The 21,707-nt window shown below is 42.6% G+C and overlaps 2 protein-coding genes across 6 annotated transcripts in view; both read right to left on the bottom strand.

Annotated features, from left to right (window-relative positions):
- Positions 1–865: 865 nt before the first annotated feature.
- klf9 (Kruppel like factor 9) lies at positions 866–6,683 on the bottom strand. Its single transcript, XM_061767297.1, has 2 exons — positions 6,040–6,683; positions 866–3,344 (listed from the first exon to the last, which is right to left on the bottom strand). Exons 1-2 carry the CDS (start codon positions 6,332–6,334, stop codon positions 3,064–3,066), a joined length of 576 nt encoding a protein of 191 aa, XP_061623281.1. The 5' UTR covers positions 6,335–6,683; the 3' UTR covers positions 866–3,063.
- A 5,511-nt stretch (positions 6,684–12,194) lies between these two features.
- Positions 12,195–21,707, bottom strand: part of trpm3 (transient receptor potential cation channel, subfamily M, member 3) — a 161,150-nt gene continuing 151,637 nt past the window's right edge. For all 5 annotated transcript variants that reach the window (XM_061767304.1, XM_061767299.1, XM_061767301.1 and 2 more), the window contains one exon: positions 12,195–21,176. In XM_061767304.1, coding sequence (XP_061623288.1) covers positions 19,556–21,176 — 1,621 coding nt within the window. In that variant the 3' untranslated portion in view covers positions 12,195–19,555. The remainder of the gene's footprint in view (positions 21,177–21,707) is intronic.

The raw sequence follows: 21,707 nt of genomic DNA on the forward strand, positions 1-21,707 counted from the left end.
GGAAACAATGATGCACGCTGAAGAAGCTTCACTTTCCTCTCTTGAGCCACCTCCATATTTCACAGTGTACTTTTTGTCACAAGCCTTGTTGACTCCTCTCCAAACAAAGTGTTTATGGACGGTTTGTGACCATAAAGTGCAATTTTGTTCTCGTCTCTCCAAATGACTTTGTTCCAAGAAGTGTTGAGGCTTGTCTCGGTGCCATTTGGCATATTGTAAGCGGGCTGTTTTGTAACGTTGGTGCATTAACAGCCTTTTTTTCACCCCTGGCAACTCAACTGTGCAGCCGTTTTTTTTTCTCCCCCAAGTGCCTCCTGCGCATCTTGAAACAGTTCGTACTTCTTTTTTTTTCCAGAGTAGGTATTGAAACGAAAGTTGCTTGTGGGTCTTTTTTCTGCATTCCGAACAATCGTTGTGGCTAAAAATCTTTGTTGGTCTACCTGACCGCAGCTTTGTATGAACAGAACCACTAATTTGCCTTTTCTTTATCAGAGTTTGAACACTACTGATCTTTTTTTAATATCCTTTTCCTGATTTATTAAATTCAACTACCTTTTCTCGTAGGTCATTTGGCACTTCTGTTGCTTTCACCATGACTCAGTAGCCAAAGCCAGTGCAGTTTTGGATGAATCTATCTATTTATCCAGTCTATTTTAATAAGAAGACTGCATAAAAGTCCGGAGGGAAAAAAGTCTTACTTTAAATTTTGGGTTGTTTTAAGTCTTAAGTTTTCTCTTGAGAATTGATTGTTTTCTTCAGGTTGCTCCATATGTCCCGATTGAATTGTAACAGCTAAAGCAGGGTATGTTGAATGCAGAATGTCAGACAGGAGCGTGTGAGTGCATGTATAAGAAATAGTACAGGATTAGAAAGACCATTTTTAATGTTAAAAACTTAATTATTACAATGCTATGTCTAAAGCATTAATATAGGGTCTTCAGTGACCCTCATTACAGTAGAATCATAAGGGCTTCAACCTGAAAGGCACCAACATTGAATCACAGATGTCATAATTACAGAAAGAAAAAAAACATTTCCACTCTTAGCCAGTGTAAGAGCTTAAAAAAAAAAATACAAATAATATTTGTAGCTCGTGTAGTGGAGTATTACCCCCTCTCGACCTCATTAATTATATAAAACCATCACCATGAAAAACTCAGTGTACTGAACAAATACAAAGACACATGCTACAAGATGGAAGTGACTTCTGAACTAAATAATGAAAGTCCCAGCCAGATAGAAAGGTGACATGTTGTGCTTCAACATCACCACTGGGAGGTGCAAAATGTTCATTGAAACGCCCCTGACAAAATACAATGTATGGACAAATAAGTCCATCTGGCTGGCACTGTTGGTCTGCGACAATTCACTTTATATTCACTAAATTGCTGAATATCAGTGTGAAGATTATAATATCATAATAATTCATTTCGATAGTGGCAAGGAGGGGAAAACAACCTCCAGAAGGCACAGACCTCAAGTGAAGACCTGTTTGATTGTGATGTCATGAGTCACAACCTGCATCACAACTTCACAATTGGCATTAGGATGGCTTGTCTTAGCAAAGTCTAGTGAAATTATTTTTTATGCATTTTTATGCTCGTATGTTTCTTCATATGAAGTCCCTTTGTAATTGGCTGGATTCTAGATAATTGTCTCATTTCTCTCTAATAACTAAAGGCTAAATAATCGAGCTTTCCTCTGTGTGCATGGTAATAGTGCTCTACTATACATATGCATATTTATAATACTCATTCCCTTTCAGTCCTGGTGGAGCTGAGCCGAGTTCCTCTAGTAAAGATAGTGTTGCTGACAACTATACATACCAGGATGGTATATTAGCCATCCAATGTCTAGTGTTATCCCAGCTGACTTTTGACGACAGGTCGGGTACAGCCTTGACTTGTCGTCAGCCAATCGCAGGGCGCAGATAAACCGACGACCATTCACGCTCACACCTATGTACAATTAAGTCTCCAATAAAGCTAAAATACACATTTTTTGGAATGAGGGAGCTAAGCCGGCATACCGAGAAAACCCACACAAACACGGGGAGAACATGAAAACCCTCACACAAGATTCGAACCCAGAACCTCAGAACTACTAGGCAGACTAATAACCACCATTTTATCGTGCTGCCTGATGTTATACAACCCCAATTCCAATGAAGTTGGGACGTTGTGTTAAACAAATAAAAACAGAATACAATGATTTGCAAATCATGTTCGATTAGTTAATTAGTATTTGCTAAAAACAATAAAGTTTATCAGTTTGAACATTAAATATCTTGTCTTTGTAGTGTATTCAATTAAATATAGATTGAACATGATTTGCAAATCATTGTATTCTGTTTTTATTTATGTTTAACACAACGTTCCAACTTCATTTGAATTGGGGTTGTATTTGTCTAAAGGTCCCATATTTTACCAAACCATCTTTTTCTAGTATTTGGGATGTAATATTGGCTGTATGGTGCCTCAGTAAATGTGTGAAATATGAATTAAAAACGTCCACAGATTCCTGAGTTCCAGACGTTTTTCTGCCGAGAGGCCTGAAATCAGGTCATTCGAATTTCTCGAGCTTATTTACGTCACTAGCGAAGATCTCCACCTCCCTCTCCGCTTCACGGGTCTTCAACACGCAGGCAACCAATGAGAGGAAAGGCGACGGGCTTAGCCAAATATGGACAAAGTGGATACAAAACTGGATCAAACACAAGTAGGTGTCAGAGGGGCCTTTTTCTGGACACTTGTATGACAAAACCAAGGTGTTTTTTTTAAATGAAATTGTTACTTTTATACTAAGTCCGTGTTACAGAGTCACTCTATGAAGGTTTAAATGGTCAAAATATGGGACCTTTAAAAAACACACACACACACACACACACTGACATTCAGAAATGATTAGAAATAATTCACCCTGATGAACAATTTTGAAAAAATACCTCTCACATTGGTCAAGAATGGAAGCTTGACACATGAGAAAACCTCTGTGATCGTGGGCGGTGGCACATGAGTGGGTGTGTCCGTGTGTGTGTGTGTGTGTGTGTGTGTTGGCCCCAATTTACATCCCCTGAGGGCTTTGGTCTCCGGAATCAGATGATGACACGGAGACGGAGCAGTGGCGTCTCTTGGAGGCGCCGGCGCCCTGGAGCATGCTGGGATGGAAGCCGGCGTGGCGACGGGCGTGCTTGGTCAGGTGGTCGCTCCTCATGAAGCACTTGTCGCACAGGGGGCAGGTGAAGCGCTTCTCGCCCGTGTGGGTGCGGTAGTGGCGGGTCAGCTCGTCTGACCGCGAGAACTTCTTGCCGCAGGCCGGCCAGGTGCACTCGAATGGACGCTCGCCTGAGGAAGAACACAGCAGAGTCTTGAGATCAGAGGTCACCGACATGGTGTCCGCGGGCACTGAGTAACCCGCAGGCCTGTTCTAAAAATTGCTCACGAGTGAGGTGTGTTTAATATTTTTGTGCTGTTACAAAAAATAAAATAAAATAAAATAAATAGTGCCACTTACCGGTAAGCTGAATACTTTTTTTTTGTTATTCTTTTTTTAAATCACACTTGCATTGGTACAAATTGGAAAATGACAATATTATAAATAAATAAATACATAATTAAATAAATAAATAGTGCGGCACAGTGGGCGACTGGTTAGAGCGTCTGCTTCACAGTTCTGAGGACCGGGGGTCAATCCCCGGCCCCGCATGTTCTCACCGTACCTCCGTGGGTTTTCTCCGGGCACTCCGATTTCCTCCCACATCCCAAAAACATGCATGTGAGGTTAATTGACAACTCTAAATTGCCCGTAGGTGTGAATGTGAGTGTGAATAGTTGTTTGTTTGTATGTGCCCTGTGATTGGCTGGCAACCAGTTCAGGGTGTACCCTGCCTCCTGCCCAATGATAGCTGGGATAGGCTCCAGCACGCCCGCGACCCTAGTGAGGAGAAGCGGCTCAGAAAATGGATGGATGGATGAATAAATAAATAAACAAACAAACACACTACCCTAGTATACCGTAGGTCAAAGTTCAGTGGAGCGCATGACCAAACCATAGTGTTTGTGGAGACAAACTAAAGCGCGCAAGGATGATGAGATGAAGATGATTCACCCCCAAATAATTTGAGCATATTTGTTCAGAAGTGTTTATCAAACTGGTAGCCCTTCGCATTTGTCAGTACCCGAGAAGTAGCTCTCTGTTTCAAAAAGGTTGGTGACCCCTGCTTGAGAGAGAGAGAGATCTACACGATGGAAATATGAAAAGGAAAATGTATGTGGTGCAATTATATGTCCAAGACAGAAAATTTAGAAAATCAGCCTTAATCCGATGACTGAGTAGTTTCTGTTCTCTTGTTTGTTGGTTTTTGAAACAACAATAAAAAAATAAAGGATGAAGCAATTCACAGGCAGGCAAAGTACAAATTGTTTGCTCTGTCTCAGTGCATAAACAACATTTGGGGACGCGCGCGTGTTTTCTAGGAACAAAATCTGAACATGTTGATTTAGAACAAATGAGTCATGATAACAGCGATGAGCATCGAAAAAAAGAAAACCACGACGTCTCCTCCCCAACACGTGCTCCACTCGACCACGTGTTTCTCCTTGTTTACAAACGGCGTTGAGGGGGCGGGGCCGATGACATTGGCGGAAGTAGCGGCCCCGCACGGGGAGGGGCGTGTTTGCTCCGGTCTTGGGAGCACGTGCGTGGGGACGTCGGCGTCGCAGTGCCCTGCTGCCACATTCGCGTTTACTGCTTTTCTTCTTGTTACGGTCACGCAACACTCAAGTGAGGATGTTTAAAGATTACACGAGGAATGATTTAGCAATGTGAATACGGGTCGCGCGCACACACATACTGTATGCACATACAACAGCTTTAGGGGGCTCCCGACAGACGGCTGACATTGGCACCAGAGCAATGAAGAAACGATGACGCCGCAAAAACAGCGTGTTGGAAATCAATGGCAAGGCTTCTTAACATTTAACATCTCGACCGGATGTGTGTTAATGCAAACCTTTGCAATTCAGTTTTGCTTAGTCAAAATGAACATTTCCATAGCTACATTTTGCCTTTATACAATTAGCATTTTTAGATATCTGCAACGTCATTTCGTCCCTGTGACGTCAGTTTTGACATTCATATGGAGAGTTTTTCCTCATTAAAGATGCTTCTCAGTTGCAGAGATCTGCTAAGAAATTAGTGATACCCGCAACTGGATTATAGATATGTGCAACTCATTTTTGATATCCAGTGGTGCACCCCCGGTATTCACGGGGGATCGGGAACGGGCCGGATGGTGAACATTGAAAATCCACAGATAATTGAAGCTGAAGCTGTTAAATGTTAAGAAGGCTTTCCGTAAAACCCCATCCATACTCATGAATGGCAAAAGTGATGTCATTTGTGGAAGGCGAAATGATGTCGCAGCTATCTTTGACTCAGTTTTGTCCAGACACGACTGAATTACAGATATCTATATGTCGTTTCGACTGGTCACAACCCTGTTACACATATCTTGAATTATTTCAAATGGAGGCCTAATTATGACTACTCAGATAGACATTGATATCTACAAATGTTGATTCCAGATAGTCAAACTTTTTTCTTTTTGAATAAATGTGTTTATCTATCATCCTGTTTATTTTTTTTTGGGGGGGGGGCGGGCTTCCATGGTGCTTCTTGCCCAGGGCCCCCGGAGGGTCCAGAAACGCCGCTGCACCCACACACACACCAGCACCACTACTACCACAGCTGGTGGAGTGGTTGCAACTTGGGTTTTCTTCATTCTCCTCCTCCTCCTCCTCTTTCCACCGGCCAGGCACGACGATTCCTATTATTAGCTATCGATTTTTTTTTTTTTTTTTTTGCAGGATCCACCCTCGACTATCACGACACGCACCCACGAGCCTTTATATCGTGACGTCATTATAGCCTATTAGCAGTGACGTCATAATCGAAGTCATGATGAAAGGGCGGTTCCGTTAAAAACAGATACGACAAAAATAATAATAATAAAGAACCGGGCAGTTGAGTTGGACTTACCGGTATGCACCCTTAGGTGGGCTTTAAGGTGGGACGACTTTCCGTACATCTTGCCACAGCCGTTAAAGGGGCAGCAGTGCCTCTTGTCGGAGGACTCCTGCGGCTCCTCCGCCCTCCTCTTGCTCTCGACCGGCTTCTCCTTCTCCTCGGCGTCGGGCCGACATTTGTTCAAGTCCAACAGAATTCTCGCCACCATCAGCAAAGTTCGGTGCTCTTGGTTCTCTTTGAGCGCATCGTCCGTCCGGACCGTGGGTGCAGGTCGCGCGGGGACGAGGTCCGCAGAGACCTCGGACATGATGACCGCAGGAAGAGTGACTGCTGGTGGTGAAAGTGTTGCAAAAAAAAAAAAAAAAAATCAGGAGAGGATCAGAGCGAGGTGGCGTGCGCGATCATCCACACACGTGTCGGCGTCAATGTGACTGTCCCGTCAAGAGTGGGACGTTCAGACGAAGACAAAAACACAAATCAGTAGAGAGAGTTGCCCCTCTCCCCAAATCCTCCGTCAACCAGCTTCCACAATATCTAATTTAATGCGTCCATTTCATTGTTCCTCCGCACGCCTCCTCGTTTTTCCTGCTTTGCTGCCGCCGCCGCCGCCGCCGCTGCTGTGTCCTCGCACTCCCGAGAAACAATTTCGCGGAATCCCACCGCGTCATCGCGGAACCGGACGCCCATTGGTCCACGGGAAACGTGACACGATGTTTTAGAGAATTGCCGATTCCCGGAAGTGTGTACCGGCCCGGGTAAGCCAATCAGAGGGCGACATGGGCGGAAAGGAGGCAAGGCTTGAATGATGCTGCGTTCAAAGACGATTATGGACTTGGAATATTTGCTAACAACCCAGATAAGCAATTTCACACATACATTTTAACAGAGTTGTAGTAAAATATCAGACATTCCGTCTCCCTTGGAAGCTATTTATCTCACAATACATCATATTTTCGACTGAAACTTCACACATCCAAACTACGACAGCAGAGTAGAAGGTTAGAATTGTCATTCAAGCCATTTAGCCTGTTTTCTCAATCACTCCGTCTTGGTCAAATGAGACTGAAGAGTTTGCTTACTATTGGTGCCACCCGGAAGTACGTGTGACATCAAGTCAAGTTTATTTGTTTAGCCCTTAACCACAAAAGAATCTCAAAGGGCTTCACAGGCCTACAGTTGACACAGATTGACGACGTCCCGTGATCGAAACCCACCAATCGGGCAAGGAAAAGCTTGAAACCACATTTGGGGAGAAATAAGAAACCTCGAGCAGGGACCTCAGATGAGGGGATCCCCCTTTCAGGATGCCCAGGCCGCAACGGATGTCGAGTGGGCAACATTTATCACATAGTATGGTGCTGTACAATTTTAATTAAAATGGCATAAGAATCCATTTGAAGAGATGAAGCGCCTCAGGAAAGTGGTTCTGCCTCTGGACCTGGCCACGTCTGTCGGAGCAGAATCTTCCACAGCAACGCTTCCGATGAAGTGGTCCACCTCGTCACCAAGGTCTGTCGTGGGAGCTGGGGCTTGCTACGCGCTACCAGGATGTATTCAATGGGATTTTAGAGGTTTGCTATCATACTGTATGTTGTGACTTACTGTACCTAGCTCCATACAGCAGTATTCATATGAGGATGCACTTGAATGCAACCATCACAGGCTACATAACCTGAGGCTTGTTTGGGAAACCTGTTCGTCGATTGGCTCATATGCTTAGCAGCTATGATGGCGTCCTGAAGTACAATGTGTAACAGGGAAAAGCTTTGTTTTGATTTTTCTAAATGTAATCCAAGCCGGTTGTTGTGACCCAGAGCGGCGTCGCTGTGGGCAGGTGTTGCGCAACCAGAGGCTCATCCCAAATTAGCTCCTCAGTCCAACACGACGTGACTTGACACTGCACATGAGGTCTTCATGCAGGCGGACACCTTTTCTTGTGTGCACGTCTGGTAGAATTTTGCTGTCTCTTGAGCCTTGTCTGGTTTGAACTCATATCCACAACATAAAACTTGAATTTGCCTCATGCAAGAAGTGAGTACCAGGATATCAACAACTAGCGTTGCTGTGACATGACTTTTTACATGCTGCGGCTGTGGGTCGTAATATTAACACACATGATGCTGGTTCAGGACGTCCTTCCATTTAAAACAACAGCAAACTTCCCCACACGATGTACATTAGGGTTCCAGTTTGGTAGAAACATGAAAGTCATTGCATATATTTGCAATATTTGAGTTGCTCCAGCATGTCTCGCTGGCCAAAACTTTAGCTACATGTGTGCAGTCCAACGAAATATCATATGAGCGTTATTATCTAAAGTCCCTGTGAAGTGAAAATAAATACAGCATGGCTTCTAAATTTGACACCCCATGGAGAAGAGTGTTGTTAACAACCCTGCCAAATTTGAATGATTCCCAAAAATCGTCAAGTATATCAAATTAACCTTACATTTTGTGAAAAACCAAGTCATTCTCTCCACTCTCAAATGCTGTGGCCGTATCCGCTGAATGCGCTGAAACCACGCCCTGCTAAATTGTCAATTGTCTATCAAATACTTCTACGAAGACCTGGAAAAATTGAAGCTACTTCTTTCTTATGACTACACAGAACTACTACATGTTTGAGCCGCGAAAATACATCTGCTTAAAGCCTCCCGTGGCTGGAGTCTATCCCACCGGGAAGTCGCAGGGCTTTTCTATGCTGACAACGAGGCGCTCTAAAGCAGCCATGCCAACCTGGAACTCCGGTCAATTATTGTATCTTCAAACATGTATACTGGCTTAGAAACAAATCTCTGAATTCACTTTACAGGGCCTTTAAGTGTTTATTATTGCAGCTGTAGATTGCAGCGGTGTAGAAATGCAGTTTAGCGTACTGAGAGCTGTTTACACCAAGCAGTGGTACACCACTGCAAACTACAACCGCAATAATAAACATATTGTTGTACTAATACCGGTTGGATGCGTCAAATCAAAACTGAACATTATTTTTATAAAAGCAGGAAGCTTTGATAGAGTGCTTGTATTTTATACCATATCATCAAATTGACACCCGAGTAATGAGCCATTTCCTATAACGCAAAGAAGCATACACTCGGGAAAGAAAATACAGCAAGAGACCACTGAAAAATGATCAGTTTCTCCAATTTTGTTCTTTATAGGTATACGCTTGAGTAAAATTAACGTTTGCTTCATTCTTGAAACTACTGAACTTTCAAATACAAATATTGTCATTTAGAGCATTTATTTGCATAAAATGAAAAATGTCATGTCGAAATATCAGAAAGGGTCCACTATTAATTTGTTCTCTCCTTTATTTCAAACAAAAACATGCATTTCAATTCCTCCGAAATGAAGATAGTTATAGTTTAATTGCATGGATATTATGGTTCATATTGATCTTCATGACCTAAAAATGAGTTTGATGCATTCCTATCCATGTGTGCAGTGCATCTGCTGGGCTTGTTTGTGACAGACAAAACATACATTCAAGGTCTCGTATGATATACGGGAGACACCGCAGAGAGGCAGGGGTGGTGCAATGCAGTTGGGCCACTTGTAACATAACACGCAGTGCAAGTGGGAGGGTAAAATTCGTAGAAAACTCCATGGAGGTGAAGGGGGTTGTGCAATGTTTAAGTGTGTACACATATTTAGGCTGAGGGGATGCGTTCAAAAAAAAAAGTAATGTGTAGTTTTTACTGATTTAGTAGCACTCTGCTCATTTGAAGCACTTGTACCTAATTTGGAATATGCCTAATCTATCATTAATGCGTGAAAAAAAATTCAAGGCCATGAATATAAAACAATCAAATTGAAAAAAACAGTAAGTACGGGGGTAACTGAGAGTGCCGTCCTGTCCCGGCATCCCTTCTAACCCTAATGCTGCACACACTTCCCTCCTCTCTTACCAAAGCCCAGCCCCTTTCCTCGTGGCCCCACACTTTCTAGGAATCACGCTTTGCGAGATGGGTTTTCCTCTCCTTCTTCTCCAAGGCTGTAAACATTTCCTGGGACGAGCCCCCCCCCCCCTCTCTCTTTCCTTGTTTTTTTTTGTGTGTGTATGTGTGGCAGCAATGTGGGTCATGAAGACGTGTGTTGTCATTAGGTTACGAGTTGACTGTCAGAGTATGCTGCAATGAATAGGAATGCATGTGTATGCGTGTGTGTGTGTGCATGTGTCTGTACATTGTGTTCCCTTCTCAAGGGCCACTGGGTCACACACACATACACACACAGTTGGTGGTGTGGTTACAGTATCCTGCAATGTATGGCCCGTGGGGCCATATAGGGGCTGCTTTAATCTTTAATCTGGCCCATTTTCCTCTAGAATTGGTTAATTAAAAGGTATTTCTCAATTTTGTCTTTACTTTTGCTGTTTTATTTAATTAAATATTTGGTTAACTGACTTATTGTGAATAATGAGATTGAAAAGTAATAAAAAAAATACGTACATACCTTTTTATTGATTTTTATTTTACTGATTTTATTGATAAATAATTGGCTAAACAATTACAATTATATAAATTGAACTGAAATATGTTTCCTAATTTTGTATATTTTTTAATTCATTTATCAATTTAAATAATTGGTCAATTGATTTACTGTAAATGATAACATTTTAAAAATTAATAAAATAGACATTTATGTTTGGATTTATTTGATTAAATAATAATAAAAAATAATGGCATTTAAACATGAGAATTATTTTATCATAAAAATAAAGAATTTATATAATAACTATTTATCTATTCATTAGAAAAAGCAAATACGTTTTATACACATTAACAATTTGCATTACTTTTATGAAATTATTGGTTAATTAAATATAATTAAATGAACTCTAAATAATACAATGAAATACATTTGAATGATTTTATTATTAAAATAAACTATTATTCTTGCAAATGTACACGTTACATACATGACTTTGGAGTTACAGTCAGTATGTAGTCTATATTGAAACATGTCTGTTAAAAAATATAAGCACACGGTAGAACTAAACTGTTCCTAATACAGCGTGTTTGGAAAGTCACACAATATTTACATTAACAGACATGTTTCGATACTGAATAGATATTTTTGCTCTCAGGCAGAAACATTGTATGTCCAACTACCTGTATTGTCACTTTTATATCGTCTGTTATTTGTATTTGTATTATTATGTATTTCTATTTTACACATTATTAACCAATTTCAAGTGCTGAAAGCAGCTTGAGAACAAATCTATTAACTCTTATGGACACTTGAACTGAGAAGTGTCATATAAAGTCATGTAACGCCATCTCTTCCTCATTGTCAGCTCAAGATGAGATACATTTGAGTAAGCCTGTTTTGTTAAAAATGGATCCCTGTAATGCTTTGGTGTAGAAGGAACTGGTCAACCATGAAGGTAAGTTCACGTGCAGATGAATATCCACTGATTACATTACTCAGTCAGCTCATCTTAAAATTACTTATGGCTCTTAGACATTTGAAATACAGTTTGGAAGATGTACTGTAACCACGGTCATTTGCTTTGACTATTAAAGCCTTCTCTCTTCTCGGGGGACTTGGCGCAACTGCAGGCTTTGACGGGCACTGTTGGGGACAGGTTCTGTGTCTGTACCATTCTAATCAATCAGTGGAATTAATTATTGAATGAAATGAGCATCTAAACATGATTTTGGGGCGGCGTTTTGATGTGCAACAGTAAATGATAGTAATACAAGGTCTAATACCAACTTGAAAAATGTGGTGTTTGCTAACTCAAGCACAATGGTGTTTTGGGGATTTCTTGAAAAATAGTCGATGCGAGACGTCTACCAGACAGTGACGATAAAATCTTTGTGTATATTGAAACATCTATTGATGAAAAAAAGCGCACAGTGACTTTCCAAACACCCGTATTAGAGACAGCTCTCATTATGTACAGTATATGATGCAGTCTAGTTCTACACCACTAACAACGACAAACACAATAAATATTAAACATATTGTATCTGTACAGTGTCAATATTATTATCTATCTGAAGGCATAATTTTTGATACAGCTATTGTCTTGGATCTCATGTGCGTGTGTAGCTTATGTGACTTGGGAATGTATGTGATTCATTTGAATGCCAACGCGACATTCCAGCGGTCACACTTTTTTTTTTTTTTTGCATACAAACACAAACAACACATGGCTGTCCGTTTGGCAATCTATTTGTTTATTTAACAATGCATGCCAGACATGATCCTATTCACATATAAGAATACAGTTTCGTATTTGCATCCAAATACTCACTACTTGAATTTCATAGAATAATCTCTCTCTCTCTGTGTCTTTACGGGTCATCTGTGTACACTCTGAGTGGAAGAAGGGCATGCATCTCAAGGACTTGATTATTTAAATAAAGTGAGACCAGGAGGACGCCGGGTTGGAAATTATTGCGGGGAAAGAACTTCTCTTTAACTTGAGCACCACAAGGAGGGAATTAAATGTGCTGATTATCGTCTTATGCTCGGGATTCCACAGGCTAATGTTTTAGGAAAATACTTTATAAAATACTGTACATAGAGAACGTGTGGATGCTATGAGGTGAATGTGCACAGACACACACACACAGTATTGGCTTCAGCCACACACCCCTCATTAGATTGAGGCGATCGCACAACAGGCATTCCACATTTATAGCATCATGTTGCTATAAGGGTTCAAGTCAATGCAAGCCACCACCCGGACATCTGTTTTCAAACTTGAGTGGACCTATATGATGCCTGCCTCAAGTGAGGCCTCAGCTGTGCAACACGGCAGGTTAGGACAGAACAACACCACTCAGTTTCTTTGGCGTAAAACAAAATAAAAATAAAATAAAAAATCACTTGGCTTTTGCATGTGAAGGGCTAACGACAGCCAATTGTCCTCCAACTCCCTCACTGTTGTTTTAGACATTATGATGGAAAATTCTGTGATTTCATCAAGTGAAGACATTTATTTTGATGTCATTTCCGAAGACATAAAAGAGTCAAGTATATTGATTCCCCCCCGCCCTCCTACACACTACTAAGAGTGCGGGTCTCTATTGTACAGTATATCTTGGTGTAAATCTATTCCCATTGTTCCTAACATTTACTAGCTTACATCACTGAAGTGTTGTTGTCCCTGAGCACTGACTTTGGGTCACGCTTTTCCCTTTGAACCTTATACAGTGGAACCTCCAAAGAACCGGTGACACGGTTTTGCTATTCCTTTGGCTTTTTTGAAGCACCTATTTTAAAAATATTTGTTATCAAAGTTAATCTACTGGGGATCCTTGGCTTCAAACACACTCAACCTCAGACATTTGATGGCTACAAGACAACCCCCATATGCAGTATTCTAAAGAAATACTGGTTTTGACATATGAATCTACACCAGTGACATATAGTGACAGGCAGAAGATACATAACTAACCCATGTATCCACATTTGTGACATTTTTTTGTTTGGTAGTGCGTCATGAGATTTTTTTCTCATGAAAACTATATGCCTTGTCTCAATAAATGTTTGACGGAAAAATTATCCAATCAATGTCACTTTATGGGCCAAAAAATTCTATATTTACTACAAATAATGTATCTTTGTTCATTTATCTATGCAAGTGAGTAGTGACAGCCAGAATGATTAAATGTGCTTCCATTAATATCACAAAGCACATTACCTCAAATATGTAAATTAAGACAAGATCACTTTTACAGGATGACTGTATACTTTTTGTGACCTTTTTGTGCCTCACCTCAATAAAGGGATTGCTGTTGTCGTATGTCTCCAAAAGATGATCCTGAACGATTATCCTCTGGTATGGGGTGTGTTAGGAGTCCTGTTTTCTTACTGATCTGCTCGGAAAACAGTCATGGCCAAGAACTGTAAATGTTGGATCTTGTTAATATTATTATTTTTTTAAATGTCTATTTAAGATCTATGTCCATTACATAACCCGGTTAATGTTAAATTGTTTCTTAAAGTGAAAGTAAAGCCTAGAGGTCAAAATGTCCTGCAACATCAAAGGTAAGTGTGCATATTCATTTTCACCTCTAAAACTGGCAGTCTGTTGGCTGTCTCGAGGCCACCGCGCATTCGGACAGCTAGCTGCTAGTAGCTAACGCCAGAAAGCTAGCGCCGTATTCTCCAATTTAATCAATGACAGCGTAATACATCCATCCATTTTCTTTACTGTTCATCCACAGTAGGGTCGCGGGCTGCTGGAGCCTATCCCAGCTATCTTCGGGCAGAAGGTGGGGTTCACCCTGAACCGGTCGCCAGCCAATCGCAGGGCACATAGAAACAACCATTCTCACTCACATTCACACCTACGGGCAATTTATAGAGTCCTCAATCAACCCACCACGCATGTTTTTGGGATGTGGGAGGAAACCGGAGTGCCCGGAGAAAACCCACCCAGGCACGGGGAGAAGATGGAAACTCCACACAGGCGGGGCCGAGATCAGAACCCCAGTCCCCAGAACTGTGAGGCAGATGTGCTAACCAGTTGTTCACCGTGCCGCAGCGTAATACAGTGGAGATTTTTTTTTTCCCTTTTGCATATTCAATTTGCGATTGGTGTTGTTGATGTTGGTGGCAACAGCATAGGATGGTAATATAAACTGGGTTCAGGACAGCATCCAGTCAAGGAGTCGAGGTCCGCCGGGGGGGGGGGGGTTTGCTCATGCCGAAAGCTTCCGGTCGAGACGCAGAGGCCAACTTAACCATAACAAGGCATTGATGTCGAATGTATTATTGGTGGAGGAGCTTATATTTTGAAGTTGGCCTCCTCTGTGCGTTTGTGACGTTCGGCGTGTTGCAGTGGTGCTTGGTGGGGGCACTAGTGGGGGCACATGGGGGCAACATATTGTTGCCCAAAAAATTGTTGCCTTTACTTCCCCTTTAAAATAAGATGTCCACCAAACAAAGGTTTTATGATGACAGTTTGAGCCCCCAAGCCAAACAAATGCAAGATTCCAGATCCAGTTCAACTTTAAAGGTTCCACTGTAGTAACTACATACATGACTACATGTCTTAAATAGACAACACAGGCACTAATGTTATCTACTGAGTGTGTCTACAGCTTGATGGGTGTGTTGTAGTTTCGTTACAGAGTCAACATACAGAATGGTGCGTGACACTAAAATGAATCACGATCAATAAACAGAGTCTGCATTAGTCTTTGAATTTATCTCTCCATGCAGATACGTACATATTGTCTTCAGTGGTTTTTGACAACAACTAGAGCCAGCTCATTCCAACAAGCCTTCATTTGGTACATTTAGACAGCTCAAGCAGATGCCCGCGTTGAGGCCACATGCTTACATCAGTCATGGATATTTCCATTTTATGATGTGGGGGAAACATAAAAAGTTAAGAAATATGTGATTGAACTCCAACATACTATATCCATGCCCTGAAGGCACCTGGAAGTTTGGTATCCATGCAACTGTTGAGTTGCCATGTCATTCCATTTTTCATCATACGATAAAAACTATTTTAAATGCTTTAAATAGGATTGAAATGTTTATGAGACACCTTTATGTCTCATAAATACATCACCATTTAGTGTCTTCCTTTTCATTTAGAAAATTATATATACATCAAGAGGTTATAAATATTATATTTGGAAATCAAAGAGGCATTTGTCAGTGATTGAAATGAAACATTAAATAATGATATAAAATGCATTATAGAATAAACTGAATGAATGACATTAAAGACAGTGTATGGGATTTATTGGTCAGAAAATTAACTCAATATTTATAGTAATGTCCTGATTAATGTAGAATTAACATCTTTAAAAGAGCCCTTTGCATCTACAAATAGTCCTCTTATGGGACACACTACGCTGCCGCAGTTGTCCAGTACTAATCAAAAACTGATGAGTCGGGTCTTTGCGGCACCATCTGAGTCAACCACAGGTATGAGCCACACGCATGCAAACCTTGGCAGAAGTTCCTACTGTATTTAAAGTAAACCTTTCAAGATTCTCCCCTAAATTGTGTCAGGTCCTTTGGATCCTACATTGAAGGAGTGATATGTAGTGGTGGTTGGAAGGCACTTTCACGTGTATGTGACTCACTTTTGCAGATTATTATCTTTTTCTTCAATCATTCACTTGCAGTTAGCTGTTTTAGCCTCACAGCCACTAAATCCTACACACTGGTCCTTTAATTTCTGTTATCTTAACGGAGAAAAAAATAACTATTGCAGAAGGACATTATACACATTTATGTAATAAAAAACACAAAGTGATGCAATTAGTGATACTTCTTTATCTTGCTTCAAATTTAGCCAATGTCTAATTTTATTGTCTTACTCACAAGTGAGCCTTCCTACTATCTGACACCACTCAATGAACAGTACTGTGCAAAACTCTTAAGGCCACCATTATAGTATTAGTATATTATTTTGGTAATGCTATAATGACCATCTGTGATTGGCTAGCGACCAGTTCAGGTTGTACCCTGCCTCTTGCCCCAAGTCAGCTGGGATAGGCTCCAGTTCACCTGCGACTGTAGTGAGGATAAGCTTAAAACTCTTTCTCCACCTCAGCTGGACGGATTTTTGGGGCATATTTAAAAAGTAGGGCGTATACTTTCTGGGCCTCCCCTACTACATAAACAGCAAGGTCCCTTATTCCATGCAGTGGCCATTCATAATAACGTGTCCCAGTTCTACCAGTATAGTGTGCAGTTAGCCATCAAATTATGACTACAGCTCCGGCGGCCCCTTGCCAACCCGTCAGTGGCCGGAGGTCCGGCAAAACAGTGTTAGGGTCGTCATCCTCACAGTGGCCAGCCACAATGTCGCGGAGCAAGGTGAAGGAGGGAAAAAAAAATAATCCAAGGGGACCATGGTGCACACACAGCTTTTGGCCGCATGTGGTGCACCCTGCAGCGGCCACAGTAGCGCGATGCATGGCCCGCTGAATTTCATCGCAGGCAAAGGAGGGGAAATTGTCTCGGCGCCCACAGCGTCTGGAAGCTGTCCACCAAAGTAAGGAACTGCAACTGTGTAAGCCTGTGAACATCAGCCCACAGCGTCTGGACGCTGAAAGAACATCTCAACTCTTTACCATTTTGAAGCCTGATTTCACATACTTATGTAGTTTTTTTGTTTTGTTTTTTTTTCCATTCAAATTTGTCCTGTTTGTTAACAATACTCTTCATACACTCCTTGAAGTCTCGGCGCCCTTTGCACAATGGTCATTGCACCGGACTATTGCAATATTAGTCAGTCGAACTGCTCTAAGTGCTAGAGGACTCTGCATCTTTTGCACAATTGTCCCCCCCCCCAAAAAAAAACAAATAAATAAATAAATAAAAATTACTGGCATTACCAGACAACTAGCAACCCTTTATTGCTCAGTGACTGTTTTATTTATTTATTTTTTTTGTCAATGTCTTTATGTCACAAAAGTGTTCTCTGTCAATTGACTGTCTGTTGTTGTACTAGAGCGGCTCCAACTACCGGAGACAAATTCCATGTGTTTTTTTTTTAACATACTTGGCAAATAAAGATGATTCTGATTCACTGTGGTGTGTCAAATTTACATGACAGTTTTTTTAGTGACTTTAGTGGGACTTTCAGGAAGTAAAATTTATGAATTTTATAGACATTTTAAAGGCTATTTCGATCAAATTAAAAACCTTTCCTTCCATGACCACCAAGAGTGGGCGATGTGGATTGAATATTATATCACAATATTTTGAGAGGTGGCACGGTGGGCGACTGGTTAGAGTGTCAGCCTCACCGTTCTTAAGACCCGGGTTGAATCCCCGGCCCCGCCTGTGTGGAGTTTGCATGTTCTCCCCGTGCCTGCGTGGGTTTTCTCCGAGTGCAAATGGTTGTGTTTGTATGTGCCCTGCGATTGGCTGGCAAGCAGTTCGGGGTGTACCCCGCCTCCTGCCCAATGATAGCTGGGATAGGCTCCAGCACGCCTGCGACCCTAGTGAGGAGAAGCGGCTCAGAAAATGGATGGATGGAATATTTTGAGAATGTTTGTGAGCATATTTTTTAATTACTGTGGAAGTATGGGACATTTTTACAGTTAATGCAGCTCGCAGGTAGCAGTTTTATTAATGCGAACTCACGAAAGCTACCTTATGTATACCCGACAAAATCCATCTATCCAATTTCTACGTCTTATCCGCATTAGGGTTGATGATGATGATGCCAATTCTCAAAAACATTGTCAAGGGACATGACGGAATTACATTTTATGAAGAAAACATTATTTCTAAACTGTGCAACATTTTTGTAGGGAAAACCTGTGTGGAGTAGGAAGTACAAAGTATGCCTTTCAATTAATGCTACAATAACAAAGGCATGTTTATATATATATATATATATATATATCAACTAAGGTCCTGAATCTCAAAATGTAAGACTATTTAAGGATCAGCATCACCCTGTAGTAGATTCTTCCTGGGTTGATGCAGTATTTATTTTTTTTTATATCCTTGTTTTATAATGTTAAGTGACTACTGTTTAAAATAAGAAAAAAAAAATAAAATAAAAAAAGAAAGGACAAAACTGCAAAGCCAGAGGTGGCCTACGACTTGTACACAGTAGTGTATACGTAAGTAGGGTGTCCAGATTATTAAAGTCCAGTTCAAAACCTATTAACTCAATAACAAAGACTGAACAACATCCGAATTTATGGGAAAGCTGTTGTGTAAAATAAGGGGACGTAAAGCAGTGTCCTTTGGATGTAATTTGACCTGGGCTCAGTCAAGTGATAATTGCAAACTTTAAAAATATGTCCAGTTAAATGAAAGCAAATGTCAAACATTTGGCAGTAACGGAGGACGGAATGAGGAGGCCCAAGCTGTGAAACAACAACCATTCTTTGAGTAGATATAATTTTGGTTGCAGGTGAAAAGGAGCCGAGTGTATGATGATGATAATTAAATGGATGAAGACATATTTAGTGTCATATCCCCCCCCTTCCTTCTTTTACACACCGCCTTACGCATGAGTTTTTCGCTCTTATCACGCGGCCATTTGTCCTTGTGTATACTGCTAGAATCACCGCACGCCAGATTGCTGACAGGTGTGACTTGACACATTACATGCCATAAAGTTGTCCCCTTTTGGTTGCCATGACAATGACATAGTGCTGCGTTATAAAATGAACACGATGCTAAGAGAAAATACCATATATTCATGTTTTAAATGCATTACTTCCTTATCCTTGTCTTACCTTTGCAGTTCCAGTTTCTTTCTTCCACGACATGACTGAGACATAAAGATGATGTAAAGGTGGTGGGTGGAAGACACAGCACAAACACAGCTTCCACTGAAAGTTAACGTGGGGAATAGGGAAACCTAACCTAAATTCATAGATCTTTGTTTTTATCAGGTGTACAGAAGGACCCGCTCACACACTCCAATTGCTGATCCCAAATGCACTAAAGATCTGGTTCAGGTGGAAATCTAAGGGCAAGATGGTCCCGCTTTCATGCTTTCCCTACTTTCCTACTTCCCTGGTCCTTTCAGTGTGTGTGATGTGTGTGAGTGTGTGTTGTGTGTCTTGTCACGTGTAGTTCTGTCTATCGAAGCTGCGGAATGCTGAGGGAGCGGCCAGCTTCCTCATGGAGAGGCTGTCAGTCTTGGCTGTGTCAGGCCGTGCCCCGGACTTGCTCCTGAGGAAGGGGTTTCTGGTTCCTGCCAGACCCCGAGCCCCAGGCCCAGGCCCCCTTTCTGCGCCCAGACCCGGTCCCCTCTCCATCCTTTCACTCACCGACAGGCTCTTCCTGTGCGGAGGGGCCAGCGTGAGCGCAGGATGGGAGTCGTCTGAAGAACAGCTGTTCGCTCGCTCCAGCCTGGAGAAGGGGGCGCAGAGAGGGGCCCTGCCGGGTCCGCTGAGAGTCCCCAGTCGAGGGGTTTCAGGGACTGGATTCAGGTCCTCGGGGTCCTCCGGATCAGACTCTGTTTGACTGAGCTCGGCCTCTCTCTCTGGATGAGAGGAGCCAATGTCTGAGGGCTTATCAAAAGTGAAAGAGGTGGAGCCTCCGGGGGAGTGCGAGCGTTCTACGGGAGTGTACGGTGAGGAGACGCAGCGCGTGTCGATGCAGTCAGTGATGCTGGTGTACTCTGCAGCTTTTACCTGGACGCCCGCACCCAGTCCGCCGTAACAGCTCCTCGCCGTGAACATGAGGCTGTGGGACTTGACCAAAGGAGGCTCTTCCAGGAAGGATGTGCCCACTGTGGAGAGGAGGCGGCTGCTCTTCGAGCGCTCCAACGGTCCAGCCGAGGGGGGCGGCGACGGGTCTGCGTCCCAAGGGGGAATGGTGGTGTCAGGTAACAGGTGGGCTGAGCACAGGGACAAATCAGCCGCCGCGCTGTCGTCAAACATGGCTGCGGCTGTCCCGTTGCTACCCGCACCGCCCTCCGAGTGCCTGTCGCCCAAACCACTGGTGGTGGCGCTGCTGAAGTCTCGGCCTCCCGGCAGCACCGTCTCGATGATCTCAGACTGCACTGACGCTTCTCTATGGAGGGGCGGGACCCCACGCAGTGGATTCAGAAAAACCTCTGCGGGTACCACCTCCTCAGAAGTAGAGACATAGATATCGATGCATGACGATGGACGGTGCTGCTGGGAGACAGACAGCGTCGCCAGTGGCAGGGGCTTAGACTCTTTGGTGGCGGCAGACGACGACACAGATTGCGAGCTGTTGGCTCGATGGAGACTAAGCGAACGCTCTTTGAAAAAGCTGTCGACCCGTTCGGCGCCACTCGCACGTTCGATGCCGCGACCGCCTCCAACGTAAAACGAATGGCTTCTCGTCCGTGGCGCCATGCTGGTGGGAGACGGAGGGGACATGGAGCCCTCGGCGGTGCACTCGAGCGCTTCCTGCAGGCGGTACGCGTTCCCCTCTGTGCTATTGAAGCTGCTTTGGCGAAGAATGTAGGCCGCGTCTGGACACTCTCCTTGGCGGAGGATGTATGCCGAGTCAGTACAGTCAGACGACGTCCGAGATCGAACTTTGTTGACTTCCCCGCGTTCGACACCCGTTACACGCTCCAAGGCCACTGCGATTCGTCCGATCAGCTCCTCCATTTGTGCTAGGCGAATGTCAACCGTCTGCAGCGAGGCCTTCATGAAGTGCTCCCTCTCATTGACTTCCTCAAGACGCATCGCCATGTTCTCCACCCTGACAACAGTAATTATGAAAATATATATCAGTAAGAAGTACGTATGGGACATTTTCTTGATTGATCATGGGGAAAATGAACTATCAATTCTTCAATTAATTGTTATCATGATTAATTGTTGTTATTATACTCCTGTTTTGTTGAAGAAGTTGGAAAACAGTGAGGATGTAGCTGAACTTTCTATAGCAGATGCCATTTTCTTCTTTACACTGGGCCTGTGTGATACAGTATGGCCTCAAAATGAGGGCGGCACAATATTTTGTTTGAGCATCGTTATCGCGTTGTACATGTGTGCAAGGGTCTGCAGCGATGTTGGTGTGCTGTTATATACAGTAAATCAAATGTAATATTAACAGTGACCAGCAGAGGGACCTGTTTGGACATGCTAATAAGATTAGCACCCATGTTACGGTAAATTATAACACAACACACGGAGCAGCACAGAGCGTTTTATACTTATCTCCTTGTATGATAACTACGAATTAGGACACAGGAAAGAATGTACAACTGCTGCATTTCCCATTTAGCTC

Source organism: Phyllopteryx taeniolatus, chromosome 3 (genome assembly GCF_024500385.1).
Source record: "Phyllopteryx taeniolatus isolate TA_2022b chromosome 3, UOR_Ptae_1.2, whole genome shotgun sequence".
Classification (NCBI taxonomy): Eukaryota; Metazoa; Chordata; class Actinopteri; order Syngnathiformes; family Syngnathidae; genus Phyllopteryx; species Phyllopteryx taeniolatus.